This window comes from Mugil cephalus, chromosome 2 (assembly GCF_022458985.1).
Source record: "Mugil cephalus isolate CIBA_MC_2020 chromosome 2, CIBA_Mcephalus_1.1, whole genome shotgun sequence".
Taxonomy (NCBI): domain Eukaryota; kingdom Metazoa; phylum Chordata; class Actinopteri; order Mugiliformes; family Mugilidae; genus Mugil; species Mugil cephalus.
In genome coordinates this window covers 932,480-947,597 of record NC_061771.1, presented here as the reverse complement: position 1 = coordinate 947,597, position 15,118 = coordinate 932,480, and the positions used below count along the sequence as shown (strand labels likewise).

Here is a 15,118-nt window from a genome sequence, read left to right as displayed (position 1 = left end):
CAAAGATGGAGGAGGAAGTGTGATGGTCTGGGACTGTTTTGCTGGATCCAGGGTCTGTGACTTGTACAGAGTGAGCGGCACCCTGAACCAAAACGGCTACCACAGCATTCTGCAGCGCCATGAAATACCCTCTGGTATGCGCCTAGTTGGACAGAGGTTCATCCTACAGCAAGATAATGACCCAAAACACAAGTCCAAGCTATACCGAAACTACCTGAGGAAAAAACAAGATGGTAAGCTTGAAAACATGGAGTGGCCAGCACAGTCTCAGGACTTAAACCCCATCGAGCTGGTTTGGGATGAACTGGACAGAAGAGTGAAAGCCAACTAAGAACTTTCTGAAGTGTATGTAAAAAAGATTTTCAGATATTGTTGAGGTTAATTTGGAAGAAGGTGGAAACAGGTTTTAAGCTATATCTTTGTTAGATGATTAAACTGCTGTAGTTTATGCTTGTTGAGACTACAACTAGTACAGTTGAGCCTGTGTCCAACTGCAATTTAATTATCTCAGTATCCCAGTAATTTTGTGAAAAGATCAATCTACAAAGTAGCCACATACGAAAGTATTGGCTAAAATTACAGTGTTCTTTTCTCTTTATTGTACTGTACATACATAAAAGATGATTTTACAAAAACTGTTGTGAGATATTACAAAACATGAATTCATTTTACTAGCTATTGATAACCAAGTATGAAGTAGGAGAGTGTTCTGCCACCAAGTAAATATAATAAGTTAATTAACATATTAATTTTAGCTTTGGAGGATGGGATTTCTTTAACTACACACTCACTTGCCAGTTCATTACGTAAGACAGTGAAAAATGAACACATTCTAATATAAGAATCCTGTATTAAATGTTATCTTCATGACGCTTCTGGTATTAAGCATTTGTTTCACATAACAGAGCTTTTTCAATTGCATTTTCATTGTAGAAAGTTTGTTGTGTTATTGGATTATATTGTTTTGCACAAGCACATGGTTCTATTTCTTTTGACAACCTCGACAAATGTAGGCTAATAAGTAGGCTAAATAACAGAAATATTTGAATGTTTAATTTCATCCTGTTTAACAGCACCATAAACTGCATCCTCCAAAAATGATCATCCAGTAATCCGTTTCAGCATAAATTTAACATTATATAGTCACGAAGAGGGATTTAGTGCCGTGCTGTTATATTAGGATGCATTCGTTTTCTCTATGCACCTGATGTTTTGGAAAGTGGTGAGATGACAACAAAAACAAAGCCTGCAAGACCGCACCGAGGGAAAAAATAACCTCGTAAATAGTACCTGATCATTGCAATACCTGTTCGAAAAACCTAAACCCACTAATATGCCAAAATTTACTCACAAAATAAACTTCAATATTACTCAACTCTTCATTTACTCACAAAATAAACTTCAATATTACCCAGTTGAGTGCGAAACCGCCCAATCTGGTAACACAACCTGGAGCCATTTCCGCCCTGTAAGCCGGCGTTTAAAACCTCAATACGCAGTGTATTTCAAATTATAGCTTCATAAAGAATACAGGATTAGGGTTATCTATCAGGGGAGATTTGTTGTGTTGCCAGAACTCCGAAGTTAAGTTACTTTCCGATGTGTTTCTACACTACCTCGAATGACTTAAGTATCGATATTCTTTTTATTTCAGAATCTATTTTAGAGCATAAAGACCTGGTATCAAAAGTATCGATATTTCAGTATCGATCGGCGGCATCCTCCATGAGATACACCGGGCTTGCTTCCTGGTTTGTCATTCCGTCTATTAACAGCATGTTACAATGCATGAAGAAGGTAAGAAAATGACACTATGAGGTTTGAAACCTGCCGTCGACAGGCAGGGGCTACTGAGCTGTAAAAGTATTGATATGTTTTGTTGCTCTCCGTCAGTTCATCGTTGTTGTGTGTTGTGTCCAGTTTCAGAGCTTTCTGTAGCGGTGCCATGGGGAGAGATCAGAGGTAAGATCTGGGGTCCTGATCTTGGCCGCCCTGTGCTTTGCCTGCATGGCTGGGCCGACAACTGCGGTACATTCAACACCCTCATTCCCCTTCTGCCTAAAGGTAACAAATCACAAACAGAGGAGTAACGTTAATTTAACCGTCGGTAAACGAGTATTTAGTACCTTTCAGCAGAATATAGACTACTTTGTTTGTTTTATTAGGATCCCCATTAGCTGCGGCCTTGCTGAACTGTGGTTGAGCGATACTGGGAATTTGGGTATCGATCCGTTCCCAAGTAAACAGTGGGCTAGTATCGCCGATACCGATCCCGATACTTTTTCTTGAAATGTCATGCTCATTGAATAATTTCGTAATTTTGCCTTTAATTAGTGATATGATAAAATATACAAATATTTAGAAAAATTACTATTGTTTTCTTAATTAATTACAATATAAAATAATTTAACAATATAAAATTTAAATAATTTTCCTTTTACTACATACAATTGTTTTAGCCGTCAGCTGAGAGAGCGTGTGTACAGCCCAGCACGAAAGAGGACAGGCTGATAATGTGTGTGTCTGAATTACCTGAATCATATGAGTTTATGTGTATTCCTTGTTCTAAGCTTTTCCAACCCTTCAGAACCCAGCGGATCTTCAGCGATCTGTTAAAGTACGCGGTTTTTGAATTACCAAACAGTGGTTTGCATTATTGACAAAATTGCATACGATTATTTAAGAAAAAAATTGTCATTAGTCATTAGTGCAAAATAAGAAAACGTAACAACGTAACAAAAATATAGATAAAACAATGTCAACAACACAACAACAATGGAAAATAGTTATTCAGTAAAAGTTGGTAATAGTAAAGTTGAGCAAATAATTAAACAAAAGCAGCAATGTAATAATAAATATAAAAATTAACTACTAAATAAATAAATAATTAAATAAATAGGAAAATGTTGCTCATTAATTTTCTACAACAGAAGTGGGCCTGTATCCCGTGTAATTGTCTTCTCTTTGAGTACCGACGCATTTCAATAACGGCATCACTATCAGCTGTGTGATACCGCTGTGATGCTAGGATTAGAGTGTTAAACTGGATGGAGAAGCTCCTGTTGCGATCAGACTTGGTGATAACTGGACTCACATGAACTTTGTGACGAGCAATTTGCTGGACTTATAGACGAAAAACTATAACAAAAGTATCGATCTCCGCAGTATCGATTCGATAACGTTACTGGCCTTGGTATCAATACTATCGACATTCAGATCGATACGACCAGCCCTAGCTGAAGCTATTCTTCCTTGGATCCCACTTAAAATATAAAAAATATTTATTAGTGCTATGCTGTGTGATGCTTTAATATGTTACTGTATTGTATTATTAATCATGTATTCATATTTATTTTTCCCACTCCCTGTAGGGTTATTTACCAGGTTTTTATAGTCCTGATGAGATTTGATGTAACTCCAGCTGTCAGATACATTGATCAGCCACAACATTAAATCCACCAGGCAGTCATCTAAATATCTGATGTCTTTGCAATGTAATGTTCCTCTGGGAAACCTGGGTCCTGGCCGTAGACTGTATAAAATATGGACACGCATCCTTTCTTCCTTCTTTTGGTCAAACAACTCAATCTTGACAGTTTGGCGGCAGAGTCTGTGCCGTAGTCTACTGTCCGAGTAGTTGGTTTATCGATGACCCTCCACTCTTCCTTCAGGCACACTTGCATTTTTGTTTCATTTTTACTGCGGTCTGGTCTGCCTCCACCAATATGATATTATCTACATAAAATAACCCTCCCTGGAAAAAAATAATATATATTTTACGTGTACTTAAGTGTTTTAGATTAGCCTAAGTCCCATCCACTAACATGAAGGAGGTGGAGTTACAGACCCTTTTATGGCCTACGTCATGACTATGTCATAATGGTTAGATGGAGGCAGAAACCACAGAGCAGAACAGGAGGCTACGTTTATCAGCATGTCATCTTGCTGTGTTGTAGCTCCAAATTGAAATTTTATTGTATACCACCTGCCACCCTTATCAGAGAAACCTGTGGTTAAATGTAATGAAACAAAAGGAGTGGACCTAAGCCATCATCAAAAATAATACATAGTTAACACTGTGGTTTACCACAGTGTTAACTATGTATTAACACCAAAACTCAATTGTTAAATCTTTGTAAATTAAGTCTTGTACATAACCATTCAGGACATAGAATTTATATGTTCTCATTTTCTCTATCAAGTACGTGTAAATGTACTGGCCATTGCACAGTAAGGTAATCCTGTCAGATTGTCAGTCCATTGTGTACTGTTAACACCATCAGAACAAGATCAGCCCAACACTCTTCAGCTACATCAGGTCCTGCAGGGCACAGACACCAGGAAATCACCAGGACCAGATGGAATACTAGGGAGGGTGCTGAAGTCATGTGCCCATCAGTATTCACTAACATCTTCAACCGCTCACTGCAGCAAGCCACAGTCCCCACCTGTCTTAAAAAACCTCCTCTATCACAGGACTGAATGATTACCGGCCTGTAGCCCTGTGGTCGGAGAGGCCGTAGGTACAGATTAGTAGCCACGTTTCCATCAGTCTTCCCCAGAGCAGCTGTGGTGCTACTGAGGTAGTTTACCACCACCAGGATGTGACTGTGTAAGCGCTTTGAGCATCTAATGGAAAAGCGCTATATAAAACCAATGCATTATTATTATTATTGCCATGAGTTTGCCTACAGGTCCAACAGATCAATAGACAGCGCCATCTCTATAGCCCTCCACACCGCTCTTGACCACATTGAAAGCCCCCACACATACATCAGGATGCTGTTTTAATATACAGTCCATGGTCCTGGCATTGATATACTTTTATAAGTACCGCCACCTGAACATTATTCATGCATTATTAGTGTGTTTGTGTGTCCCAGTTCTGGCTTTAAGCAATATATTTCCTTTTTATTTCCCCCTTTTTTTAATGAACCAAGATTTTGACATAGATACACATTACATTGCTTTACATAATGAAGAGTGCATACAGGGCTGCAGGCAGAAATACTTAACAGACAGATTGAGGAGTATAACCAAGAGATCAAATTGATATATAATTTCACTTTTTAGTCTCAAACTCCCCTTCTACAGTGGGGGAAATAAGTATTTGATCCCCTGCTGAATTTGTAAGTTTGCCCACTTCCATAGAAATGATCAGACTCTGGTTTTTATGGTTGTTTACTGGTTATGGGTATAGACAGAATATCAATTCGAAAATGCATAAAAAACACATAATCTAAAAATTATAAATTGTTATGTATTTTATTAAGGGAAATAAGTATTTGATCCCCAACAATTCACTTAGAATTCAGGCTCCTACAGATTGGCTGGTGCGCATGTGGCACACAGCTGTGCTCAGTCAACTAATTACCAATACTCCTGATCTTAACTCGTCATGTATATAAAGCACACCTGCTCTAAGAATCAGTTTCTTACATTCCAACTTCTACAGCACCATGGGCAAGACCAAAGAGCTGTCAAAAGATGTCAGGGACAAGATTGTAGACCTGCACAAGGCTGGTATAGGTTACAAAACCATCAGCAAAAGGCTTGGTGAGAAGGTGACTATTGGTAACTATTGGTGCCATTATTCGCAAGTGGAAGACCCATAAAAGGACCATCAACTGTCCTCGGTCTGGAGCTCCCCGCAAAATCTCGCCTCATGGAGTGAGGATGATGATGAGAAAGGTGAGGGAGCAGCCTAAAACAACACGGCAGGAGCTTGTTAATGATCTGGAAGCAGTTGGGACCTCCGTCACCAAGAAAACAGTTGGCAACACACTGCGCCGTTATGGATTGAACTCTTGCAGTGCCCGCAAGGTCCCCCTGCTCAAGAAGGCACATGTACAGGCCCGCCTTAAGTTTGCCAGTGAACATCTAAATGACTCAGAGAAGGCTTGGTAGAAAGTGCTGTGGTCTGACGAAACCAAAGTTGAGCTATTTGGCATTAACTCGACCCGCCGTGTTTGGAGGATGAAAAAACGTGAGTATGACCCAAAGAACACCATACCCACGGTTAAGCATGGAGGTGGAAACATCATGTTTTGGGGCTGTTTTTCAGCAAAGGGTACAGGGCAACTTCACCGCATTATGGGGCCAATGAATGCAGCCATGTACTGTAACACCTTGGACAAAAACCTTCTTTCCTCAGCAAGAACACTGAAGATGCCTCGTGGGTGGGTTTTCCAACATGACAATGACCCAAAACATACTGCCAGGACAACAAAGGAGTGGCTCAAGAAGAAGCATATTAAGGTCATGGAGTGGCCTAGTCAGTCTCCAGACCTTAACCCGATCGAAAACCTGTGGAGGGAGCTGAAGCTCCAAGTTTCCAAGAGGCAGCCAAGAAACTTGAAGGATTTAGAGACTGTCTGTAAAGATGAATGGGCCAAAATCCCTCCTGCGCTGTGTGCAAACCTGGTGACCAACTACAAGAAACGTCTCATCGCTGTGCTTGCCAACAAAGGTTTCTCTACAAAGTACTGACTTGTGTTGTGCTTGGGGATCAAATACTTATTTCCCTTAATAAAATACATAACAATTTATAACTTTTAGATTGTGTGTTTTTTATGCATTTTCGACTGATATTCTGTCCATACCCATAACCAGTAAACAACCATAAAAACCAGAGTCTGATCATTTCTATGGAAGTGGGCAAACTTACAAATTCAGCAGGGGATCAAATACTTATTTCCCCCACTGTATATACAGTACACGATCACTTGCCAGGTCATTAGGTACATTAGCAAGAACAAATGCATTCTAATATAAAAGTCCTGCTCTATAATTTAGCTCAGTTTATGTTGAAACAATGTCAGAAAGGTGATAATTAGCTGGATAATAATTATGGATGATGTAGTTTGTCGTGCTGTTAAAGTTGTTGTAGTTGTATAGTTGTGGTTAAATTTGGGTTATCACAGTAATAGAAACATGTCACTACAAACCAAGAAAATTTAACAGTGAAGCCTGTTACTTTTTCTCCAGGTGTTGTTTAGTTTTTCTCTTTCTGCTCCTACTCAGAGTGCAGATATGTGGCAGTGGACTTGGCTGGTCACGGCCTGTCATCACACCGTCCTCCTGGAGTCTTCTACACAAGTCTTGCATACGTGGCCGATGTGCGCAGAGTCGTTGATGGTGTGTGAGCTCCAGATGTTTTATGAGGTTTCAGCTATTAGTTGCAGCTGTTTGAGAGTTCAGCCAGATCTAAGTAGATGGGTTTTATGTGACCGCAGCTCTCCACTGGACCAAGTTCTCCATCATAGGCCACAGCATGGGTGAGTTACGTTTAAACAACCTCGATTATACTGAGACTTAGACTTAGACAGGCTTTAGTGATCCACAGGAGAAATTAATTGATCATAGTAGCTTAATTGTCACAAAAAGATGATACAAAATCATGTGGTTGCAGCTGCTGAAACATGAATATACGCTGCTTCCCTGAGATTTTTACTACTGGAAATTTAATATTTTTGAATTTAGGAAAAAAAATCAACCAAGAGACATTACTGTGAATATTTTTTCACTTTGCTGTGACATTTCATTGCCTATTTTTCAGAAAATGAGGTAATTGTTGATTGCAGCCTTACAATCAAAAGCTAAATCCACTTTTAAAAACTAGACCTGTGACAAAATGGATTTTCTCTGTTTGCTCCCATACAGGTGGTGACATTGCTGCCATGGTAACTAAAACTCGTCACATACAGCTTATCACAGCTTTTAACAAATACAGCACAGGAGAACCGTATGCTGTACATTATAACCACTGACAGATAAAATGAACAACTTTAATTATGGCAGCAAAGCTTTGCATATTAGGCAACAAAGTTATGTGTTACAAGCAGGAAAAATGGGCAAGTATTTTAATTTTATCCTACTTTGCAGAAGGAAACAGACTTTTTACCCCACTATTTATACTGACAGGTGAAATGAATAATGCTCATATTATACAAAGAGTGCATCACAGTTTGTTGCATTTGGGGCTGTGTTGTCGCAGCCCAGTCATGGTGATCCCTGTCAACTGGTGAAGCGCCTACAATGTGAACATTAGCTCCATTGCTACATCGATCCATCACCATGCACCACAATACGAAAACGCACAGGGACTACTTTTCACCTTTTAAATAGGCTTTAAATAGGATGACTGATTACAAGTTGAAGACATCTGTGATACTAATTACAGGACACACCTTAGTTTAACATGCCCATATGGTCAAATTATCGTTTCTAGGGGTACCATCATTTTTGTGCAGACCAGTTTCATAAAATTATTATGTTGAACCACAATAAAAAAAAAGCAATCTCTTATTTTAATCAGTGAATTTTATGTAAACTTTAACTTTTTTGGTGACCATTGTGGCCTTTTCTGTCCTTTATAGAAGGACAACAATTTTGTCCACATGTAATGTGTTTACTGTGTTTCCCACAGTTCAGCGCTCTGTATCCTGAGATGGTGGATGCCCTTGTGCTGCTGGACATTTTGGGATTTTTTCCTAAAGATCCAGTAAGTTTATAGTTAATGCATTGCAGCAAAGATGAGCTACTGATTAATAAAGTGTTCATTAATCAAAAATTTGCTGATGATGGTTCAGATTTTCATGGCTCTTATTTTTTAACAGAAACAAACACCCAGCATGATCAGGCAGGGGATGGACGAGTTGCTACAGTTTGAACAAAACACAGAAGAGAAGAAAAACAGAGTTTACTCGTATGAGAAGGCCCTGGAGAGGTAACATGCTATTCCTTTTTATGGCTTGTTCAAATAAAATAAAGCTTTTGCTTATACATTTAAATTTCAGTTGAAATGAGTTTAGCTGCTGCCTGTATAATTAAATCTCCTACTGAAGTGCCAGAATTCAGTGTGGGTTATGTAGATGTTTATTGTTAAATAAATGTTGTTTATTTATGTTATTTTAAAAAGAGTTTTGATCCCTTATTTAAATAATTATAAATCCACAAATTTTTAGCCCCCTAACAGTATATTTTTGGGGCTTATTTTTTCAGGCTTTTGGCCGCAAACTCGAAGTCAATATCTGAACATTCTGCACGCATCCTTTTAGAGCGTGGTTTAACTCGAGTCGAAGGAGGTAGGTCTTTATCTCGTGTTCTGCTGGAGATACAGAATTGCTTTCTTTAATTTCCCAGTAGCTAAATGTTTTTCTCCTCTGCAGGATTTAAGTTCTCCAGAGACCTGCGAGTTAATTTTGTAAGTCACATTTAACTTCTCAAACCTTTACCATACCAAATTTGATCACCACGCACCATTTGTTTATTTTAGCCGTTGCACTAAGCCCCTTCATGTCTTATCTGTTTAATGCAGAAAAACCTAGTTCAGTTGACTTTGGAGCAGAGTCTGGAGATTCAGTCAAGGATTCAAGCCCCGGTTCTAGTTGTTCTGTAAGATATTTACAACTAATGGCGCTTTTACAATGCAGACATGCCTGTCCAAAGTTCCCTTGTATTTCCTCATTCACTAATTTCTGTGGCTTACTAAACTCATGCAGCTAAAAAAAAGCTCAAATCTCTGTTTTTCTAGAGGGGACAAAGGATACTTTGGAAAATCTCCAGAATCAAACCAAGAGAAACTCAACTTTGCAGTTTTCCAAGGCTATCGTGACAGAAATGTGAGTTTTAATGTTGAAGGAGAAAATCAGAACAGATGATGGAATACCATTAAAATAACTGATCCAGTGTTGATATGTAGCTTTAAACAAATATAATTTAGAATTTTGGTGGACAATCAGAGGATCACGAGGCTTCCTGTCCTGTTGTGATCAAGGGACATCTTGATAATAACATCACTAACAAATGATTTCAGGAGTTGTGGTCAAAAATGATATAAACGATATAAATTTCACAAGACTGGGACAGATAGGGATCTGTGGATGGAGGAAACTTAATATGGACATCACAGAAACATACATACAAAGCTTCATGGGAAATCCTCCTGTTCTGCTTTCAGAAATGCTGAGCGGAAGTCTGTTTCCCTGTGGAACTAGAATCCAACTAATTTAGCTGACTTATGTATAATAATAACTTAAGTAAATTTGCTTGTGATTTTTGAAGCATTAATTCGTCCCAGTGACAATTCTATATTATTTTAACCAAATGCTGAATACTAAAGCCTTCATGTAGATAAGATACAGAGCAGGACCATTATATCAAGAGGTTTGATTTGACTAATGTGTTTAGTAAACTGGAAAAGTGTATAAACTACAAAATATTTAAGAATTACAGAATGGTTTATGAATTAATGCAGTACAAGAAGTTAGCGGACTCTCTCCCTCTCTCTCTCTCTCTCTCTCTCTCTCAGCACACTGTGGTGACAGTGCCAGGCAGTCATCACGTCCATCTAAATAACCCAGAAGTTGTTGCTCCGCTTGTTTCTGACTTCCTGCAGCGTACTTACAGCGGCCACCAGCTGGGGGAGCTCTCTCACAAATTATAACTGACCAAAACACATAACAAATTCTTGTTGTGAAATTTCATTATGGCTCGCTACATTCATCTCATCTCTCTCTGAGCAGTCACTACCATCAAATTGTCAGAGATTCCTATCTACATGTGTAAACCTCCACGAAAAATGTTATTGGTAAAATAGAACTGCTGCTGATTTAATTTTACATCATTTTGTGTTTCTTTTCAACTTAAGACCTTCATGCATTTAATTGTCTTTAGCTGTCCCCAGCCTCATTTGTGTAAAAAAAAATAAAATAACTTTTGCACCTGTTTGTTCTTTTCTTCTAGTATTTCTTCTGTTAGACACTGACTGCATATCTCCATCTTGAGTAGTTGACTGTAAAACATTATGCAAAGAAAAGAATAAAGTTGATAAAGGAAAACACCATAGTCAGGCAGAGATGCTCGTTCATTGACAGGCTGCTGTCTCTGTCCTGCTCTACGGACAGGAGGTTGTTTGTACCTTAGGCCATACGACTCTACAATTTGGTAGGGTAAAATGTGGTAGATTATACAGTGGTGTGAAAAAATGTTGGCCCCCTTCCTGATTTCTATTTTTGTTGTTGTTGTTGTTGTCATTTTTGCATGTTTGTTACACCTAAATGTGTCACATCATCAAACAACTTTAAATATTAGTCATAGATAACAGAAGTAAACACAAAATAAAGTTTTTAAATGAAAGCTTTTATTATTAGCAGCAACAACTGGAATCAGATGTTTGTGATAACTTGCAATGAGTCATTTACAGCCCTGTGGAGGACTTTTGACCCACTCCTCTTTGCAGAATTGTTGTAATTTCGTGCAAGAACTGCCCTCTTAAGGTGGATAAATATTTATTTAATTTGAGTTTGAGTATTTTCTATCACGCAGCTTCAGTTCTCTCTCATTTGCTTTTGAGAGGTAGCAAACATCAGGTCAGGTTAGGCCTGGGTGGTATACCGTTCAAATATAACACTGGTATTTTTTTCCGTTATGATATGAATTTTTAATATACCAGCAAAACAGTGTATTTGATTACACAGCTTTCGGAATGCTGCCCCGTGAGACACTGTTTCCGACCGGACCATTTTCAATATAGCTTTTTTTTCCCCCAATAACTTTATTTAAATAGTCAATTTACAAATAATGTCAAACATTTAACATAACACAATACATGAGAGCAATACCACAGGTACAAAAAGATAATACATAGAATAAATAAAATGTGAAATTAAAAAGCAGGTACATCCAATATTTTTTCATAGTTATCTAAAAATGTTAGATGACTAAAAAAGGATAAGGCTTTGTAAAGTGAATTGAATTCAATCAAAAAGTGAACAAATGTTGGCTTGTTTGTGAATAAAATGAAGATTTAACTAAATATTGAAGACAGTTGTTCTTTGTTTCATAATAACGTATAACATCTTTCAGGGAAAACAGTATGACATGTTAACATGGGTGAAGATATAGGAACACAAGTCTGACTAGTATTGCAATGACTAGTATTACATTCAAAAAACAGATGGGCTAAAGTTTCATCAGCATGTCAACAAAAAATACAAGAGCTATCCACATCCATACATTTTGAAATGAAAGAGTTGACAAGATATATTTTGTGAATGAGTTTTTTTTTTTTTTTTACTTTGTTATGAATACAGTATTTGTGAGGTAAAAGCCATGCTTTTTCCCAGTCTATGTCCTCTAGATGAGAGCACCAATAAAAGTTTCCTCATGGTGAAAACATTTTTTAATCTTGAAAAGATTTTCTTATATGTTTATTGTTACATTTCTTGTCTTGTATGTTAATACCATTCAAAAGCAAAACAGATGTCCCCTCTTTTCTAACTTCTTGACAAAAGGATAAGTGACTTTTCATTAAACCAAGTAAGTCAGAGGGGATTGCTTTTATCACCGAGTTGTATTTTTTGCAAGGTATAGGAAAATTAATGAGATAAAAAAAAAAAAAACTCCCATAGAACAGGACAAGACCATGTTCATCCAAAACAGACAAGATATTATTTATATTTCTCTCAAAACATTTGGGATAAATAATAGACTTATTCTTTTTAGTTATACACTCGTCATTCCATAACAAAGTTTTGTGAGGAGAAAAATTGTGAATGAAGCACAGTGTCCACAAAAGAAGTGAATGCTGATGAAATTTAGACACTGTGATCGGAAACATGTCGAGTGAGTAATTACTCGTTAAAATGAAAGCAGGCCCACCAATTTTTTTAAAAAAATATATTATTGGGGATGAAGAACCACAATGAATTTTGATGTATCAAACATCTTTTTAACCAATTGATTTTAAAAGTATTAATGATTTCAATGAAATTAAGCACTTCAAGACCACCTTCCGCTCTGCTATTGGATAGAACCGCATTTTCAAGCTTGTGTGTTTTATTTCTCTAAGTGAAGTCCAGAAATAATTTGTTAATTTCATTAGCAGTGGCATTCTTCACAAAGAGAGAAAGAGATGGATAAACAGAATAACAGACACCTTCAGCTTCAGACCCTGTCATATACAGTGGGGCAAAAATGTATTTAGTCAGCCACCAATTGTGCAAGTTCTTCCACTTAAAAAGATGAGAGAGGCCTGTTATTGTCATCATAGGTACACTTCAACTATGAGAGACAGAATGGGGGGAAAGAATCCAGGAAATCACATTGTAGGATTTTTAATGAATGAATTGTTAAATTCCTCTGTAAAATAAGTATTTGGTCACCTACAAACAAGCAATTTCTGGCTCTCATAGACCTGTAACTTCTTCTTTAAGAGGCTCCTCTGTTCTCCACTCGTTACCTGTTGTAATGGCACCTGTTTGAACTCGTTATCAGTATAAAAGACACCTGTCCACAACTTTAAACAGTCACACTCCAAACTCCACTATGGCCAAAATGAAAGAGCTGTCAAAGGACACCAGAAACAAAATTGTAGAACTGCACCAGGCTGGAAAGACTGAATCTGCAATAGGTAAGCAGTTTAGTGTAAAGAAATCAACTGTGGCAGCAGTTATTAGAAAATGGAAGACATACAAGACCACTGATAATCTCCCTTGATCTGAGGCTCCACGCAAGATCTCACCCTCTGGGGTCAAAATGATCGCAAGAACGGTGAGCAAAAATCCCAGAAGCACACGGGGGGACCTAGTGAATGACCTGCAGAGAGCTGGGACCAAAGTAACAAAAGCTACCATCAGTAACGCACTACACCGCCAGGGACTCAAATCCTGCAGCGCCTGACATGTCCCCCTGCTTAAGCCAGTACATGTCCAGGCCCCGTCTGAAGTTTCTTAGAGAGCATTTGGATGATCCAGAAAGGGATTGGGAGAATACCATATGGTCAGATGAAACCAAAATAGAGCTTTTTGGTTTAAAAACTCAACTTGTCGTGATTGGAGGAGAAACAATGCTGAGTTGCGTCCAAAGATCACCATACCTACTGTGAAGCATGTTGGTGGAAACATCATGCTTTGGGTCTGTTTTTCTGCAAAGGGACCAGGATGACTGATCCATGTAAAGGAAAGAATGAATGGGGCCATGTATCGTGAGATTTTGAGGGAAAACTTCTTCCATCAGCAAGGGCATTGAAGATGAAACATGACTGGGTCTTTCAGCATAACAAACACACCGCCGGGCAATGAAGGAGTGGCTTCGTAAGAAGAATTTCAAGGTCCTGGAGTGGCCAAGCCAGTCTCCAGACCTGAGCCCCCTAGAGAATCTTTGGAGGGAGTTGAAAGTCTGTTGTCCAGCGACAGCCCCAAAACATCACTGCTCTAGAGGAGATCTGCATGGAGGAATGGGCCAAAATACCAGCAACCGTGTGTGGAAAACCTTGTGAAGATTTACAGAAAACGTCTGTCATTGCCAACAAAGGCTATATAACAAAGTATTGAGATTAACTTTTGTTATTGACCAAATAGCCTGCTCATCTCTCCTTGACCCACACATTCACAGTACAAAAAGGTTCCTGAATGATGCCCCAAAATGAATATAAAATTCAACTGAAATCCTGTCTATACCTGGGGATTTATCCTTTTTCATTGAGAAAGGAGCAGTTTTGAGGTTAAGTTAGCCATTGGTTTTTATTGTTTCAATTCCTCTGAGAGTAACTTTTTTGTTTATTGCTATTGTATTATTTTATTGTAGTCTAATGTAGAATAAGTCCTGTGTGACTTACAAAGATATGCTGTTGCGTGAAATGGACACTCGGTGGCAGTACTTACCGGCGGCGTCACTGGGACTCTGCGATGTATCGCGGAAGCGGGGCTCATAATCCAGATGAATGGAGAATGAGCAACAGTTGTTTCGCTTCACTGATCTGTCTGATATTTACAGGTTAGCTACTCGCTTTGCCCGTCACTTCAGATGGTTATAAGCTAATATGAATCCTCGGCGACGTGTGGTCCATAAGCTAAAAGCTTGTTAAGTGTGTGAAAGTGTCACGACTAGTGTAGTAGAGAAAGTGGCGTCTGACACTGTAGTAAAATGTTTACTTTGGTTTATTTCTTTCGGCTCCTCGGCATTTGTGGGTTATTACTGTATGTGTGAAAACAATGTATGTGGTACGTCATTACTTTAACGAGGCCCATATTATTACATCTTGGGTGGGTAGTGCATTGCTTGAAATGCTAATGTGCAGGTTAAGGCCGGCTACGGTGACAGCCTTGGTGAAGGG

At 38.4% G+C, this 15,118-nt stretch overlaps 1 protein-coding gene across 3 annotated transcripts; it reads left to right on the top strand.

Annotated features, from left to right (window-relative positions):
• Window positions 1–935: 935 nt before the first annotated feature.
• On the top strand, window positions 936–10,848 carry LOC125004614 (serine hydrolase-like protein). 3 transcript variants are annotated; one of them, XM_047579342.1, is made up of 12 exons: window positions 942–1,797; window positions 1,921–1,962; window positions 7,024–7,137; window positions 7,236–7,277; window positions 7,663–7,682; window positions 8,429–8,503; window positions 8,619–8,728; window positions 9,004–9,086; window positions 9,171–9,205; window positions 9,320–9,396; window positions 9,536–9,623; window positions 10,313–10,848. In XM_047579342.1, the coding sequence occupies exons 1-12, from the start codon at window positions 1,785–1,787 to the stop codon at window positions 10,445–10,447; spliced, it is 834 nt and encodes a 277-aa protein (XP_047435298.1). In that variant the 5' UTR covers window positions 942–1,784; the 3' UTR covers window positions 10,448–10,848. The 3 variants fall into 3 exon arrangements, with proteins under 3 accessions (XP_047435299.1, XP_047435298.1, XP_047435297.1); XM_047579341.1 differs by having other exon boundaries at window positions 955–1,797; window positions 1,921–2,064; XM_047579343.1 differs by lacking the exons at window positions 9,320–9,396; window positions 9,536–9,623 and having other exon boundaries at window positions 936–1,797; window positions 1,921–2,064.
• The last annotated feature ends 4,270 nt before the right edge of the window (window positions 10,849–15,118 follow it).